General features: G+C 37.4%; 1 protein-coding gene across 1 annotated transcript in view; it reads left to right on the top strand.

Annotated features, from left to right (window-relative positions):
- Positions 1-16,820, top strand: part of MYOM2 (myomesin 2) — a 75,317-nt gene that overhangs the window by 17,334 nt on the left and 41,163 nt on the right. The window contains exons 8-15 of the mRNA XM_064710124.1: positions 2,988-3,076; positions 3,157-3,207; positions 3,486-3,650; positions 8,628-8,789; positions 10,691-10,832; positions 12,425-12,624; positions 13,324-13,377; positions 15,912-16,039. Of these exons, the coding sequence (XP_064566194.1) occupies positions 2,988-3,076; positions 3,157-3,207; positions 3,486-3,650; positions 8,628-8,789; positions 10,691-10,832; positions 12,425-12,624; positions 13,324-13,377; positions 15,912-16,039 (991 nt within the window). The remainder of the gene's footprint in view (positions 1-2,987; positions 3,077-3,156; positions 3,208-3,485; positions 3,651-8,627; positions 8,790-10,690; positions 10,833-12,424; positions 12,625-13,323; positions 13,378-15,911; positions 16,040-16,820) is intronic.

The following is a 16,820-nucleotide window of genomic DNA, read 5'->3' as shown; positions in this document are numbered from 1 at the left end:
CAAGGCATGTTTAAAGCATCAACATAAGGGAAATCAAGATCCAGTTTCTGGGGATGAGTGCTGTTTAATTTGCTAATTTGTAATATATGTTATTAAATATACTACCTACTATATTTACACTATTTACTGTATGTTCTCTATATATAGATTCTTAAGTTAGTGATATAGCAGAGTGACAAAAATGCCTTAAAGCTACAGAACAGTTAATTCTGCAATGCCCCTTGTAAGAAATTTTTGAACTTCTTCATTTGTTGTTAACTTGCTATAGTAAGATACTGTACCAGGCTGTGATAAATGCACGGACTATGCACATTTCAGTATAGAGGCATAACATGCCTTAGGAAATTGTCCTTTACTGCAGTTTTACATTGCTTTTTGGCATTTTATTACACAAGTGTTAAACAGTGTGAAACTGGGATAGTGAAAAAAATGTTCTGCTTTTAAAAATTCATTGTGAAGAAGTGCTGTCAAGTCTAACATCTCTCAAACAAGTCCAGAATCAGTTAAGCTTTATATAGCTCTGGGCACAGGTATTGTAATTTCCTTAAAATCCTTCATGGAAACAAACTGTTAAATAGCGTCCAGCTCAGAGAATGGTGATGAATGAGATTACATCCAGCTAGTGCCAGTCACAAGTGGTGATCCCCAGTGCTCAGTGCTGGAGCAAGAACTCTGATACTGTCATCAGTGATGTGGATGAGGGGAACAGGTGCAGCCTCAGTCGGTCTGCAGATGTCACCAATTTGGGAAGGAGTGCTTATCTGTTGGAGGGTGGGAAGGGTCTGCAGAGGGATCTGGACAGGCTGGATCAACGGGCTGAGGCAAGCTGTGTGTGGTTCAACAAGGCAAAATTATGAATCCTGCCCTTGGATCCAAACAACCCCAAGCAAGCTACAAGTTGGGCACAGAGTGTCTGGAAAGCTGCCCAGTGGAAAAGGACCTGGAGGTGCTGGTTGACAGCAGCTGAACATGAGCCAGAGTGTGCCCAGGTGCCCAGGAAGGCCAGTGGCATCCTGGTCCAAATCAGCAATAGTGTGGCCAGCAGGAGCAGGGCAGGGATTGTCCCCCTGTACTCAGCACTGCTGGGGCCACACCTGGAGTCCTGTGTTCAGTTCTGGGCCCCTCACTGCAAGAAGAACATTGAGGTGCTGCAGTGTGTCCAGAGAAAGGCAGTGGAGCTGGTGAAGGGTCTGAGGCACAAGTCCTGTGAGAAGCAGCTGAGGGAAGTGGAGGTGTTTAGCCTGCAGAAAAAAAGAGGCTCAGAGGGACCTTATTGCTCCTACAACTGCCTCAAAGGAGGCTGCCTCAAAGCCTGGCCAGGTGGGGCCAGGCTCTTTGCCCAAGTGACAAGGCAAGAGAAAATTGCCTCAACTGCACCAGCGAGGTTTAGTTTTTAGATATTAAGAAAAATTTCTTTACTGAAAGGGTTGCCAAGCATTGGACCAGGCTGATCAGGGAAGTGGTTGAGTTCCCATTCCTGGAAGTTTTCAAAAATCCTGCAGCTCTGGCCCATGGAAGTCATGGTTTAATAGTTTAACATGGTGGTAGTGCTGGGTTGACAGTTGGACTTGATGATCTTAGAGGTCTTTTCCAAATTTAACAATTCTATGATTTTAATTCTTTAAAATTGTTTTTCAGTCTCACTATGCCTGTCCAGACTGTACTAGGATTTCCTACCCAACTGCAGACTTTTTGGTTAAGACTGTAGTCTAGTCTTAGGACTTACCCTTTTGTCTTTGATAATTAATTGTATGATAGACTTTGCAATTGATTTCTTGATTTTGTGAAATATGTGGCTGTAGGGTTGCCTCCAGGAGGAGCTGTTAGACCTGTAAATTTAGAGATAAATTGCAATTTAACGGGATTTTCATCAAGTTGTGCTTTAGCCATCGCAGTACTGATAGTATAATTTTTATGATATGACACTGTCCAGAACATATGCAAGAAGTGAAAAATGGATGTCTGATGTCTCTGTGACAGCTGCTATATACTCCAAAATTGGCATCCTGTTTTGCAATTTCCATAAAACCCCCTCACATATTCCTTCTCCCGCATCTGGGATACATGACCTTTTAGAGGACAAGTGCAATCAGAATTTCATCACTTGGCAGTTTCCAAGAAGACACAAATTTGTTCTTCTGAGAAGAAACTAAATGGATGCATTCACACTATTGTATCTCATAATTGAAAACTTTTGAGTGGCCTCCATTAAATTTATTACTAAATAAACTATTCATGATGGACTCCATTTTAAATAAGAGAAGAACTAGGGCATCAAGGTTTGTACCTTTACCTTAACTGGTCATATCTGTGCTCATGGAACTTCAAGGAAGGATGTATTAAGTGAGACAATCTATCAGCGTTTTGCACCAAGTAATTATTTTTTGCTTTATATTTGTTTATATTGTCCTTGCATAATGATTTTTTTTCCCACTAAAATATCAAACAAACCAAACCATATATGCACATAAACAATTTTGAGCAGTGCTCCTGAGTTTTTATCATTTTCCTGGATTGAGATATAAGAGAGCAAAAAATACCAGTGTCTTCCAGATGGGAATAGCCACAGAAGGCACGATTTTAGCAAGAATGACATGTACTTTTATTCTATGTCTCTTTTCTAAAATATGGCAGAAAGGCAAGATAGATTAAAGAAGGTTACATACAGAAAGGGTATAGTCAGAGTGGCATTGTCCAGCTATCTCCTTTTGATCATTCTCTGAAGGTCATTTCCAGTTTGCTAAAGTTAATGCAGCCTGCACACTAAACTGAGATAAAACTGCAGTTAAAACAGTTGCAGCTTCCTGATTGTCTTGCATGGATTTCTTGCACTGTGTAGACAGCAAAGAGCTTTCTACACTTTCCCTACCAGTAAAGAGCTTTGTACGCTTTCCTGATGGTTGACATATTTTAGTTTGTAATATCAATCATTAAAAGAATTTTTCTTTGCATATAGAGACATCTGTTTTTCTCCTTCCCCTTTTCAGAGCTGACTTTGATGATTCTGCAACCTATTCAGCAGTTGCAACAAATGTCCATGGTCAGGCATCAACTAATTGTGCTGTGATTGTGCGAAGTAAGTCCTACTTCATACTTAGAACAATAAATAAATATAATGGTCATGTCATTGAATGTTTCTTCTGTGTTTATTCATAGGGTTCAGAGAGGAGGAAGAGCCTCACCCAGCTGCGCTAATGCCCTTCCACTGTAAGCCTTTTTTTTTCTATTTGCTTAGATAATTAATGTCCTCTTGTCAGGGCAATGTTTTACAGATGAGCAAACTGGATACAACTTGCTTCTTCTGACTTTGCTTTCTAAGCACTGAGTTACAGTAGGAGCTGTCCAGATGCTCTTGCTTTCCTAGTCGAATTTCTAGATCAGCATACAGTATAACAGAAAATTCCTCTCCTGCTCAGATCAGACACTAATCTGTGCCAAGTACAGTTTACTTGTACTCAAGAACCCTTTCATTTTCTCATGCATAGTGCCCCTGTCACATGATGTTTGCTTCACCCACATTGATGTCCAGTTTCTGGAGAAGTTTGGAGTCACTTTTGCAACTGAAGGTGAAACACTGACCTTGAAGTGTTCTATGTTGATCACTCCAGAGTTGAAAAGACTACGACCTCGGGCTGAGTGGTATAGAGATGGTAAGTTATTACACTGAATAGAATCTACCTGGAAAATGCTGGAGGAGACATTGAGGATGGAGGTCAGGTTTAGAGTGTTATATTCTCAGAATTAAATTTGGGATAGAGAAAAAAAATATCTCTAGTTAGAATTTATAGTCCTGCACTCTCAATTAAGTGACTTGGTCAACATTTTTTTGAGCACACATTAATAACAGCAGGAGGTAACCTCATATTGTGATAGTACAATAGTTAGAACAGTTACTTGGAAGAGATCCAAAGCCAGTTCTTAGATTTCACAATGGCTCTTAGTTGAATACTGTGACCACTGAGCTGAAGGGTACTCACAGAGCAGTAAATTAAAGTTTGAAGTACTGAGGTATGGCTCTCCACTTTAATCTTGCTCCAGCATTTATTGTGAATTTTATATTAAGATCATATCAGATCAGTTAGGCAATACTTATAGAAGCCAGGCCTGATACACATATGTTGGCTCTGCTGTTTATGTGCCATGTTAGTAGGTTTCCTGCCTTGTCTCTTTTGTCTGTGAAAACCTGTGTCATGCCAGGTGAAACAGTCTTACCTTGAAGCACTCGGAACAACATTGCTAAACTTATCATATACTGGGGTGACTGGTACACAAACCCTGGATGAGTACTGTTTGTTCACTGCAGCAAAGAAGGGTTTTGAAATATAAAATTAGCTACTTAGAGCTTAGGATAGCAGCCTGTTGTCGATATTTAACCCACCACTTTTCACCAACCACAACCTGTGTAGGATTGTAAAATAATTATTCTACCTGCAGATTTAAGGAAAGCCTTGGCTATTTTTGAGTGGTTAGACCTTTCCCCAGATGGACCACATTTGAGAATGGTGGACTTCCAAGACTGGTGTTCAGACTGGTCCCAAAAAAATTCGCAGAAATTTCCATAGTGGATAAAATGTGATGAATAAACCGATGAAATTACAGTAAGATTAATAAGGCAGTCAAGAAAATTCAATATTACAAAAATCAGAAGAAGAACCATTTTGTTACTGCTTTTTGTGCCTTTTGTTTCATGTACATTATGGTTTTACACAGATCCACATCTGATTCTTCAGGGAAAAACTGCTACTTAATTTTTCATTCCTATTTTTCTATCATTGTGGATACTTCCTTGTAATGAGCTATTAGGTGTCAGATGTCACTAAAATAAAAAATATGAGATAATAAAAATGGCTTTTTCTGTTTCGTGAATAACCTAAAATCTAAGGCTGATACTTTAACTCAGATTCTGTTCCCACTGAAAGATAAAGAAATTTCGCTATATGCTTCAGGATTTTTAAAAAAAATCTCTTACTTCACTCTCAGATGAACTGTCATTTTCAAGTGTACCTTTACTTTGTTGCTTACTGGGTGCAACTTCACAAGGTGACAAATATCTCAAATTCTAAATTTGAAACTGCAGCTAAGAAGAACTTCTAATTTTCAAGGAATGCCCAGTATTCCACTTTTCATTGGTCATGAAATTTTCTTGCACTATGAACCAAAGCTCATGACTCTCTCTTTGTTCTTTCATAATGACAAGATAATTCCTTGATATGTAATAGTACTATGATCTTTTTTTCTCCCCTTATTTAACTTAATAAGTCCTTATTTGTGAAAACTTGAGATGAAAACTTGATCTGTTTTAAGCCAATAGATTTTTGGTAGGGAGTTAGATAGGTGTTCATCCCGTTATTCTACTTCTGTGAAATAGGATGTTACATACAAGCTCAGATTTTTCCTTTATTACAAGTACGTGGATCACAATATTTCCAAGAGGTATACAGGTGCATTAACTGGCAGAACTTTTTCCAAAACTCAGCAGGAATTCATGCGTTACAAACCTTTGTTATGTGCTACAGTTCTCTGTGTTGAGTCCCTTGAGAGCTGGAGGCAATGCATAAATATGAGCAATGAGAAGTTAATAACTTGTCCAACCTCATGTGCTTAAGATATTCTGGTTCTTTAGAGAGATAATATTTAATTCTGCTCTTGCATTAAGACTGAACTCTGTTGAATTATGAGTGGGTTTTGGGTCTTCCAAGAGACAGGAGCTGTTGTTGTGAAGTTGTTTATTGCATGGATGCATCAGCCTCGAAGGCAAAGAGTTGGGAGTATTCAAGTCTGTGCTAAAAGCTTTCTGGCATAGAGTCTGGATGTTCCAAGCAGAAGCAGCAAAAGCAGTAGCAGTTAGCAGAAGTTACTACCACCTCCTTTGCATCCCAATACAGGGGGATTTTATCCATGAATCATCCAATCGGCTGAAAACACGATTCTAAAGCATTCTTCCTACACCTATCCGACCTTAATTCTAATGTGCGGAAGTAGTGTCAGTTCTTACACAAAATCTGTGCACGTAGTTCTATCTGTTCATGCAAATCTGTTCTATCTAGAAATGCAAGCAATGTTCTGCTATGTTTTCCTTATGTCTGGAGCTAAATTAATTTTCTGAAAGGTAACACTTCTGAACTTTAAAGTAGGCTTCAGGGCTTTTTACTACCTAACACAGTTTCGTAAGGCACTTAAGATATGTTTCTACTCACTTAAAACTGAAACTTACACTCCTACTTCATGTCTGTGTGGTTTAATATATTCCAGTTTCTCTAAAGGTTCCAATTCAATCACTGCCCTCCTTTCTCTCTCTGAGGGACTCAGAGAGGCTTCTGTTTCATGCGTTCTAACAGTACTCTTCCTAAAATTTTTCAGTTTGTGTTAATCAAATATTAGCAACTAAAGCCCTGAGATGGATATGTATGATTTACTTATAATTATACACAGGAGAGGTATGTGCTTATCTAGTATAAATAATGTTCACACTAGTGAGCCTTACTGAGGGTATCTAGTAGACTCCTAGGGGCATATAAGTCAGCTCAGTGAAATCCTCTGAATTGATTTGGGATTTCACAAACATGAATATGATGTCTATTATTCATGGCCCACTTAGAACAATTTAGGATACTGAAAGAACCAGTCAAGATACTGAAAGAAAAAAATCAAAATAATGCTTCAGGAATGTATATCTAATCTGGACATGACTTCAGCTGATAATAGGAATTTTCCATTATTGATCTCTAATGTCATATAAACACTATAAAGCTTTATATACCAGCATTCTGCAGCCATTTATATTGTAATGTAGAAAAAAATAATTGATTTCAGGAGGAAAAATATGGATTGAAGAATCTAGCTAAAATTTCAGCAGAACAAAAAATACATGATGAAAATAAATTTCAGTATATAGTAGTTCCCCGCTCTTTGTATGAATTTTAATCAATGTCATGTATTAGGAAAATTATCTTACATATTATAAACAGCATGTGAGGTTTGAGACACATTGCTTCTGAGGATTAGTCTTCTGCAAGTAAATTCTGGGGAAAATAACAGAGCACAACACATGAATAGACTGTGAAGAGTGAGAACTTGTATTTGTGATTTTATTGTGGCAGGCTTATGGATACTTGTTGTATTGGAACTTTTAAATATGTCCAAACTTTATTCTAATTGTCTTGCCTACAAAGTCGTTCATCCAGACTGCATTAAAAAAAGCAGACTTCTGTTAATTTCTGGTGAATCTTTGGCCTTGTGTGGGGAAGAGAAGTTTTGCTGTCCTTACCAAACACAACTGCCTCCTCAATTTCTGCTATCAGGTACACTTAAAGAATGGAAATGGGTCATTCTGGCCTTAGTATCATTGCAGGCTTGCCTACAATTTCTATATACTCAAACAATAGTGGCTACCAATCCACTGAAACTTTGAGTCTAAATAAGTGACCAGCTTTTCAGAGATGCTGGTTAATCAATATTTTTATGCTTAGGATTTTCTGCAGAGCTCATACATTGGTTAAAGTTTCTATGTGAAGATATTTTCTGATTTAATTTAAAGTACATAATGTCTCTCTACACAAGTCAGAGTACCATTGTGGCAGGCATGACAGAAAGGGGACACTCAGGTTTTCTAGGTAAGGATCTCATGGGAAGGAATGTGATTGAATTTAGTTTGTGTGCTTCTCATAAAACTACTACATGCTTAGCTGATTATGCAATTTACTGCTGCAAGATTTAGTGGCTTGTGTCTTGCACATGCTTTGTTATTGAAATGTGTGTCATGTTTTATCCCTGCTTATGAAACTCAGCTGGTAGGTGAGAACACTGATTGCTTTGCAAATGTTTGAGTGTCACCTCCAAAATCTATTTAACTGTAAAATAATGAACATTCAAAGGTATTCAGATCTTTTAAATACAGTTCTGCTGCATTGATTACAATAAATTTGTATGTGATTGGCCTTAGGGAGTTAAAAATCAAAAATAATCCTATCAGTTATTTAAAAGGATGACATGAGAAAGCCCCTTGCCTAGCGTAAACATCCTTTTCACTTTTTGCTCTGGTTTCATTAGGTAATCAGATTAATGTGCATTAATCATGTGTCACCACCTCTCACCTTTGAGAAGTTTAAATTTAATTTAATTCAGTGCTCAACAGGCATGCCTTGAAGATCAAAGTTTGGTGTATATTTATAGCAGTTTTCAGATTAAATTGAAATCTGTTTTTTTAAATTTGGAAGAAAAAATTGAGTAAACTGACATTTGACCTGAACAGCAAGCAAAACTTATTAAAAATGAAACAAGGTCCCACCTGTCATTCATTATAAGGTTTGGCAGGTTTTCGTGTTAGTATTTCTAAATGCGAGTAACATTTTTGTCGCTCAGTGTATTCAAAAGAATAGTGATAGGAATTTTGTGGTTGGCACTGCATAGTGTATTACTAGACCTCACGTTCTCTAAAAGTCACTGATCAAATAATTTTAGAGAGATGCAACTTACTCTCTGTAGAGTTTCCATGGCATCCAAAGCACTATAATTCTGAATAAAACTGGCATAAATATTAGTTTGTGTCCCTGGTTGGCAGAGAACTGCACTAGGATGAAGGTTGTTCTAGCAGCATATTAACGTGTCTGATGGGTCTTCTCTTCCAGATGTGCTGCTAAAGGACTCCAAGTGGACACAGCTGTATTTTGGAGAAGGCCAGGCAGCTCTTTCCTTTTCTCATCTGAACAAAGATGATGAAGGTTTATACACCCTGCGCGTGGTTTCAAGAGGTGGAATCAGTGAATGCAGTGCATTCCTGTTTGTAAGAGGTAAACTTTTAATCTGGTTCTTGAGGAGAAATTAAAAAACATTATGCAGTTTACTTTTATGAAAAAGACCCATTTAATAACTGAAGTATGAAAGAAATGTAGCCCTGTGGAATTTCATAGTAATTTCATTTGTATATAGTAGTCTGCACTAAAAACCAGTCACCTCACATGAATGGGGAGCTTCAAGAGGAGCATGCTCCTGATGACATTTTGTTTCCTGGAGAAACAGAGAAACTGTACTTGTGAAGTAACAACTTATTTCTTTATTTTTCACCTCCTTTCCTGGTAGGAAATAAACATCTTTGCATAGAATCGGTTCTCACTGTAATGGTTTTGGCTTTAGAGATTAGACATTGGGAATGAGCCTTGTTGGGCATTCTTGTATCTTGTGCCTGGTCTTAGGGATATGTGTAGGAGAAAGCCAAAGAAATATTCCCACCACTATACCAGTCATAGTCATGTCATTAACCAGTAAGAAACTAGCTGACTGAAGAAATACAGTTTTCAAAAGAGACATAGATAAAAGGAGGTAAACGTATTAAAATAGAATAAAGGTTAGACTTTTTCATCACATTTCCATGCACAGCTCTCAGTGAAGTAAAAATGAACTTCTATATGTACCTGTGAGCAGAACTTAGTATTCAGTTTTATATTTTTTCATTGAAAGATAAAAATATTTCTGGTTGAGCAGTTCTTTCACTCTCTTGAAGACATTGGACATCATCCTTGATGTGGGCAAACTGTAACTGCCCCACTGAGGCCACTGTAGCTGTATTAATTCTAAGGCTTGTACTTCTTGGAAACATATTAGAACATATGTGCCTTGTGGGAGTGTCATCCAGACAGTTTGTGTGGGGTACAGGTAGTGAATGTCTTTTTCAGAGGTCTGAAATCCAGCTTCCTCACAGGAGTAGTGCAAGGGCTTCATCAGCTTTGCAGTATGTCTTGAACAAGCCACTCTGGCATCGTGATCTCATTAGGAAAATGAGATCAATTTGCTAAAGCTATTTCTGTTCAGGTTACATTCCACAAAAGACATTATTCAGGTGAAAAACACCCTCTAATAAATAAAAAAACTTTCTTAGAAGTTTTTGTTGTAGTGATGGCTAAATTTTAGGCATCTCTCTTGTCTATTTTGTACTATATGTGATGCCTTTGCATGCCCAGGACCCTGGCCTTGTGCCATGTCCTCTGGAGTCTCTAGTGTTGTCTGTTGGCCATTCTCTTGCCTTTTTTTATAGGGGCTGTGATCTGATACTGAGCAGAAACTAATTCACAACTGATTTGGTTTAGATTCTATAAATTTAGACTCTCTACAGGGTATTTTTTTGTTATAGAAATCTTCCTTTGAAGGGAGAGAACTTTACCTGTTAAGAGATTTCATTAAGAGTTGTGGGTCCAGATTAGTCAATATCTCTCAAAATGAAGCTGCAAAAAGCTATCTTAAAGATGGTATTTAAGACTGTAAATAAAACGTAGCGTTATAAATGTTCCAGGAGTTTGCAAATTTTTCATTCTTGAAGAGATTTTTTTCCTAATCTGCATGTTTTTTATTGAGTACCTTGGTCTGATTGGTAACACACTGAGTCACAGCTTTCAGTGTGACAGAGCATCAAAAACACATGGGTGGGTTAAGCTTTTAATTCTCATGAAAAACAAGATGGTTTTGGTTCCTAAAAAACTTTTCTGTTCTCAAAAATATCCTTGAACATTTTTTCTGTATAAGAATATAGATATTATGGTTCTGAATCATTATTGTAGTGAATTAGTACATCATGAAATGTTTGGGCTTCCATTCATATAAACAAATAGCACAATGAACTGAAAATATTCTCTTTGACTTTTTGATGTATATCAAAGGAGTTCGGGTCAAAACCAATTTGTTTTAATTTGTGGTCCAGATGCTGATGCATTGATCGCAGGAGCACCAGGGGCACCAATGGATGTTAAATGCCATGATGCTAACAGAGACTATGTTATTGTTACCTGGAAACCACCGAATACAACCAGTGAGAGCCCTGTTATCGGATATTTTGTTGACAAGTATGTAAATATTAGCATTTATTTGATTTTGTTAATTGCCAGAAATATGTATGTACTGAAGAGAAAAAAATACCGTTATATCCTTTCAATGTATGTGTTCTCTGGATGTATTTTTACAGACACTTGGCACTGAAACTCAGTTACACACTGCGTTAAATTACGAGATTGCTCCCTGGCAAACTTTTGGCCCAGATGATTTAGTACTTTCACAGGCCATTCTGGGCATAGTCTGGGAATTAGCAGGGGCTGGAGGCCATTCCAAGTAATATTTGCAGGCAGACACATTTTATCATATGCTTAAAATGTTCAATAGTATGGATATGGGCACATCAGAGAATGAGCCCTGACAGTATTTAATTTATAAAAGCTAGAATTCATGGGCATCTTGAATTAGATTTAGCCTCTTTAATCTCTATACTGCAGAAGCTGAAACCTAGGAGTTATTACATTATGTTTTTATTTCTTTCATAAATGTAGTATATCAGGAGTTCAAGGCCTGGGCTCCTGGGAGTTTGCAGTTTAAATCAGACTGGCAGGCTTCTGTCCCTCAGTGAGCTTTGCACTTTGCTGGGGGTTCAGCTCAGTGCAGGCAGCTGGTGAGCAGGGGATCCAAGCACTGTTTTTTATGTTTTGTTCTTGCTCCTTGTAGCCAGAGCAGATCATCTGATCCTTAGTGTCTGAAACTGTCAGTCAGCAAAGCCTTACTGAAATTATTTCGTCATGTATACTGCTGTGCACTTAAAAGCAACATTTGCAGCTCATTGCTATTTGCTTCCCTGTCGTTTGGTGTAATTCAAAGATAACTGTCTGGGAATAACTGGAAAAATAGAGGTTTATGAATGGCAGTCAGTATGAGGAAATTAACTTGAGACCTGGGGACTCTACCATCTATATCCAATTTATGCAGTACATAGATCATAGGAGTATTTCACCTATATTGTGTATAATCTAGTCAGATGTGCCATTTGACACATTGCTTGTATCACTGCAGTGCCAAGGAGCTCTTGATCATGACATTACTTTTTTCTGGTACAGTCAGGGCAACAGAGAGTTTTCTACACAAAAGTTTATATTAGTAGGACACAAACTATATATGTACTCACAAAGGAGTCAGTATGAGAATATCACTCTTCTTCTTGATGACTTCCATACCCTGTGGCTCAGTCATTTTGGGAGGGAAAGACACAAAGAAATTTACTTGAAAATATGACAAAGAAGAAATGAAAATCATTAGGTGAATCTTGCAAATTCATCATGTTCTGTGGAGATGAATGTTAAAAATGAAAGTGAATAATTAATTCTTTACATGGCAAGGAAAAGAACCAAGCAGAAGGGAAGCAGATAGATTTGAAAAGGCCAAAAACCATGGAAGAAAAATGATCTTTGCATTATGAAAAAAATATGAACAGAGTGGGGATTGGATCTCTGACCAGAGAAGAGTGTATAAAGTGTGTGACTTTCATTAATGAGGTAAATGGTTTAGCTCCTCAGCCTAGCAAAGGTGACTTCTGTGGTTCTGACCTGGTGTGGGTGTCATGGGGCATATTTATTGTGAGGTGATACTAACAAAGTCTGCCTTCTGCTATTCCAAGATGTGAAGTAGGTCTGGAGAACTGGGTCCAGTGCAATGATGCTCCTGTAAAAGTCTGCAAGTATCCTGTGACTGGTCTTCAAGAGGGGCGGTCATACGTGTTCCGTGTGAGGGCAGTGAACAGTGCCGGCATTAGCCGGCCTTCTCGAGCCTCCGAACCAGTTGCAGCGCTTGACCCCCTTGACCTGGAGAGAACACAAAGTAGGTTATTCAAGGCTTCTTAAAAAAAAAAATAAATTAGGATTCTGTTTTCCCAGTTAACCTAAGGAGAAGAGTTTATTTCTTCCTTTGATTGAATATCTCACTACAGACTGTGAAGTAGCATTATGAGAGCTTCTTCATGAATAGAGCAAGCCAGCTTACCCTGGGGAGTAGTTTTATTGATTTAGCCTTGTCCTAAACCCCTGTGCAGATTCTGTATATCATGTACTTGCACACCTTCTGTTTCATGTGCTCCTTGTAGTCAGAGGGGAATTAAAGTAATTATGAATACCTTAAAGCACTGCCCCAGTGTTGCCTGTAAAATCTGAGCTGAATATGCTCAGATTTCCTTTACATGTGTTTTATGTACGTGTGTATGCTTTATGATTAATTCCTATAAAAAAAGTGAACTTCATGACACAATTGATTACTAATCTGCCTCAAATCCATCTACTGTGACTATGACTCTTGCTATTTAGCACATCTTTGAATAGTACTGTCCTATCATGCCCTGCTTTCCTATGAAGGTGAAAAAAACAGTATATGACTTGAAGTTGACTCTATCTGGGGAAAGATTTAATAACAACATTATAGAAACAGATGTATACAGGTTTTTGAACACATGAAAAACAATAATTTGCAAAATTTGTAAATATATTGAACTAGTTTGAGAAACTAATTGAATATTTTGATCAACAGTTGTTCATGTGGATGAAGGGAGAAAGATTGTGATCAGTAAGGATGACCTTGAAGGTATGTAGCATTTCTGCAATTTCACTACTTCTGCTTATTCTCCTGGAATTTTGCATCATAGCTAGAAACATAACTTGGAAAGAAATCCATCTAGTGATAAAGTCTCTATATTAAGAAATAAAGCCACATTATGACTTGCAAGGTTGAAAGAGCACAAGCGAGGAGTGATGTCCAAAAAGATGGAGAACATCACACTGTCAACAGCAAAACTTTTATATGTCAACAGCATTTTCTCACCTTTTTGCTTTTACTAGTGCTAAGCTGACTTAAATGGCTGAACATTTAAATGCCCATTTGATTGCTCATATTTCCTCTCTTTCATACTTAGCTTTCTGGAGCTAAGTAAAGGTTTTTTGGCCTGATTTTGACTATTTGAGCAAGTTATTGCCATTCTCATAAAAACTTGCGCAATTCATCTCAATTCTTTAAATAATATATATCTACCTGAATACGGAGGTTATTCTTAAGGTTAAAATTATAGACTAAGTAATGTTTTGCCTCGGGAGAATTGGAGAGATCCCTGACAACTTTTGAGACAAAGTTTGAATTTTTTCTGGTTTTGGTTGTTTCTCTGTGGAATGATTTGGCTTTTATACTTGAATAATGACCTTCTTTACACTTAAACTGTTAAAATTATTAACTACATTGGATCAAAATTTAAAAAAAAAAAGTGTCTGAGAACAAATGTAGTTTGAAGGAGAATCAGACATTTAATGGCTTTCCCAGTGCATGGGCAGGACAGATGAAGTTTCTCTATTTTTGTAATAGTACCCTAAATTAATTGATATGGGTATTACAGGATCAGAGGCACATAACAATATCAGATTTTTTGGCTGTCTTGTTTGGCTTCATAGATCATTCTTCTGCTCTCAGGATTGCCTTAGAATGATCAGGTCCAGTAAATGGCCACTATGGAATAGTCATAAATAATGATATTTGCATTTCTATCACATGAATATTCATATTTAATAGAGTATAAATATTGAAATATCATTTTTTAATGTAAATCACTACTTTCATCTGCAAGATTGGAGACTATTTCTGAAAGAGCAATCTCACAGATCACAGGTGGTTTTCCTTTTAGTGCAGGCTGATATCCCATTCTGGCAGCCATTCTGTACCACCATGTTATATCATTACAAAGTATGGAAGCTTTTGTTTTGTAAGAATGAAATAAAACATGTTGAGATTTTGTTACTTGAAGTCACTTGGAAGCCTTTTTTCTTAATGCTGTGAAGGATTATTTTAATTTTCTTGAGTATATGTCGTCAATTTCATCTTAAACTCAGCTGATTCATGTATCTTTCTGAAAGAAAAAAAGTAGATTTGTAGGAAATCAAATATAGAAAGCATTGTGAGAAATAAATTTTCATTGGATATGTCAGTTTGCTTTAAAAAAGGTTTGGTTTTGATTTGGTAATTATATATGATAAAATAATATTTAGTGTAAATATTGAGTCTGGTTCATTCTACAGATATATATAATAGTTTAAAATATCACTGACATGATTTAGAGATTATTACTGAAATATTTTTCTCTTTTTTAAAGACAAACATTTAGAGGATATATGCTCTTTTCTTAGCCTGAGAAGTAGAAAAAATGACCTTCAAAAGAAAAAAGATTTTTTATTTTTCTATCACAAGCCACAAAGAAAAAATTTTTAGGTGCCTGCTGAGTTACCACTTCTGACCTACTACCAAGTCAAAGCTTCTTCAGGGCTGTGTAGCTGTGCCTGTGTAGAGGTCCATCACAGGACCATCACAGGTCACTCTCCCATCTGGTGCTGTTTTACCCCATTGCAATTCCTTGGATAGCAGAACCAGCTTTTTCTCATGTTGCAGTCAGTGAGCAGGACCATGAAAGGCTGAGCTGGCCCAGGGTAGGCAGGTTGGCTCTAACACTGCTGGTGACTCTGCAGAGTGAGTAGGGAGAGGGGTTTGATCAGGCCACGCTATGTGTTAGAGCCATCACAGGGCTGGTGACATATTTTTGTGTCTCTGATTCACAGATTTTAGAAATGCTTTAGACTATACAGCTGATAATGCCATTATGTTATAGGATACATTGCTAATAGGTTCTGCTCTTTTTCCCACTTTTCTATTTGTTTTAAAGCTTCTTTTCTGATTGTACTTCTCTTCCAGCTACTTTTTTAAATTCTAATTTCTCATAATAAGTCTTTAGACTTCTGTCTTTGATCAAAAAATGTTGGCATGTAGTGAGTAAGGTTTTACTAGGAGATTGAAGTAATTCAAATGTGATAAAAGAAAAATGTGTGACAAATGCACAAGAATTTCAGGGAGCACATTTGACCTTTACTGAAAGAGTAAGTAACTAGCTATTAATACTGAAGTTTTATTTATCAAAATTTAATTGAAGTGATCAGGTGAACTGCACAGATGATATCACAGCCCCTAATAGCTGAGCATTGCAGTGCAGGGTGGGAAAGTTGAATCAGAAAGATGAGCTGTACCCTGAATGCTGACCCAGGAGTTAATCTGCTGTTTAACACTTGCTGCATTTATTAATCTTACAGGGGATGTTCAGATTCCAAGTCCTCCCACCAATGTACATGCTTCAGAAATCAGCAAAACATATGTTGTACTCAGCTGGGATCCACCTGTTCCCCGTGGCAGGGAGCCACTGACGTATTTCATTGAGAAGGTACTGCAATGTATAATGGTGTTGTGTTGAAAGGTGCTTCATTGCTGTGGGCAGTCACACTCAAACCATTTTCAGATCTGCAGAATGGGCAATAAAACTGTGGTCTTCCAGGATTTGGAAGTGGGATATTAGAGAAGCATGAATAATCAAATGTCTTACTGCAAGTTTTAATGAGCATTGAAATTCAAGGACCAGAGAAAAGTACTCCCCTATGCTATTTGCTTACTGCTGTCAAAATGGGAACAAATAATTATGTATGTAGCGGTTAAAAAAGAAAATAAATAAAAGAAACGTCTATAGTTTTCACAATCCTATAGGCACAATTGTAAGTTTTCAATCTCTCTGTAAAAAAGGGAAGTTTCTGTTAGTTCTGTGATAGAACAAGGAATAAAAAGTAACTCATAATTTGATCCTCACTTTATGCAGGCTAATGGCAGCATCTACTATACACTGACATTTCCAATTTATCCCCTGTAAGGTCAGCAAAGAGGCAGATGCCTGTCTCAGGTTCACTGGTCCCTGGTACTCTTTGTGGCTGCCTTCCTCCTCTCTTTGGATTGAAAGGGGACTTCAGTGTTCACAGTAGGAGAAGTTTGTTCTTCATCCACCTAAGTGAATAAATTTTAGATAAATCTCTCCCTGAACCATGTTTCTAAATGATATTGGGTTAGAGCAACTTGTTACAAAGCTTTTGTCATAGGTAAAATGGGCCTCATACCTGACCTCTAAAACTCAGGTCAAGCTATACTTAGTTTTTATGAATTATGCCTCTAGCACATGC

The sequence above is a fragment of the Zonotrichia leucophrys genome, chromosome 3, assembly GCF_028769735.1.
Source record: "Zonotrichia leucophrys gambelii isolate GWCS_2022_RI chromosome 3, RI_Zleu_2.0, whole genome shotgun sequence".
Taxonomy (NCBI): Eukaryota; Metazoa; Chordata; class Aves; order Passeriformes; family Passerellidae; genus Zonotrichia; species Zonotrichia leucophrys.
The sequence above is the reverse complement of the archived record's forward strand: the minus strand, read 5'-3'. Positions and strand labels throughout refer to the sequence as shown.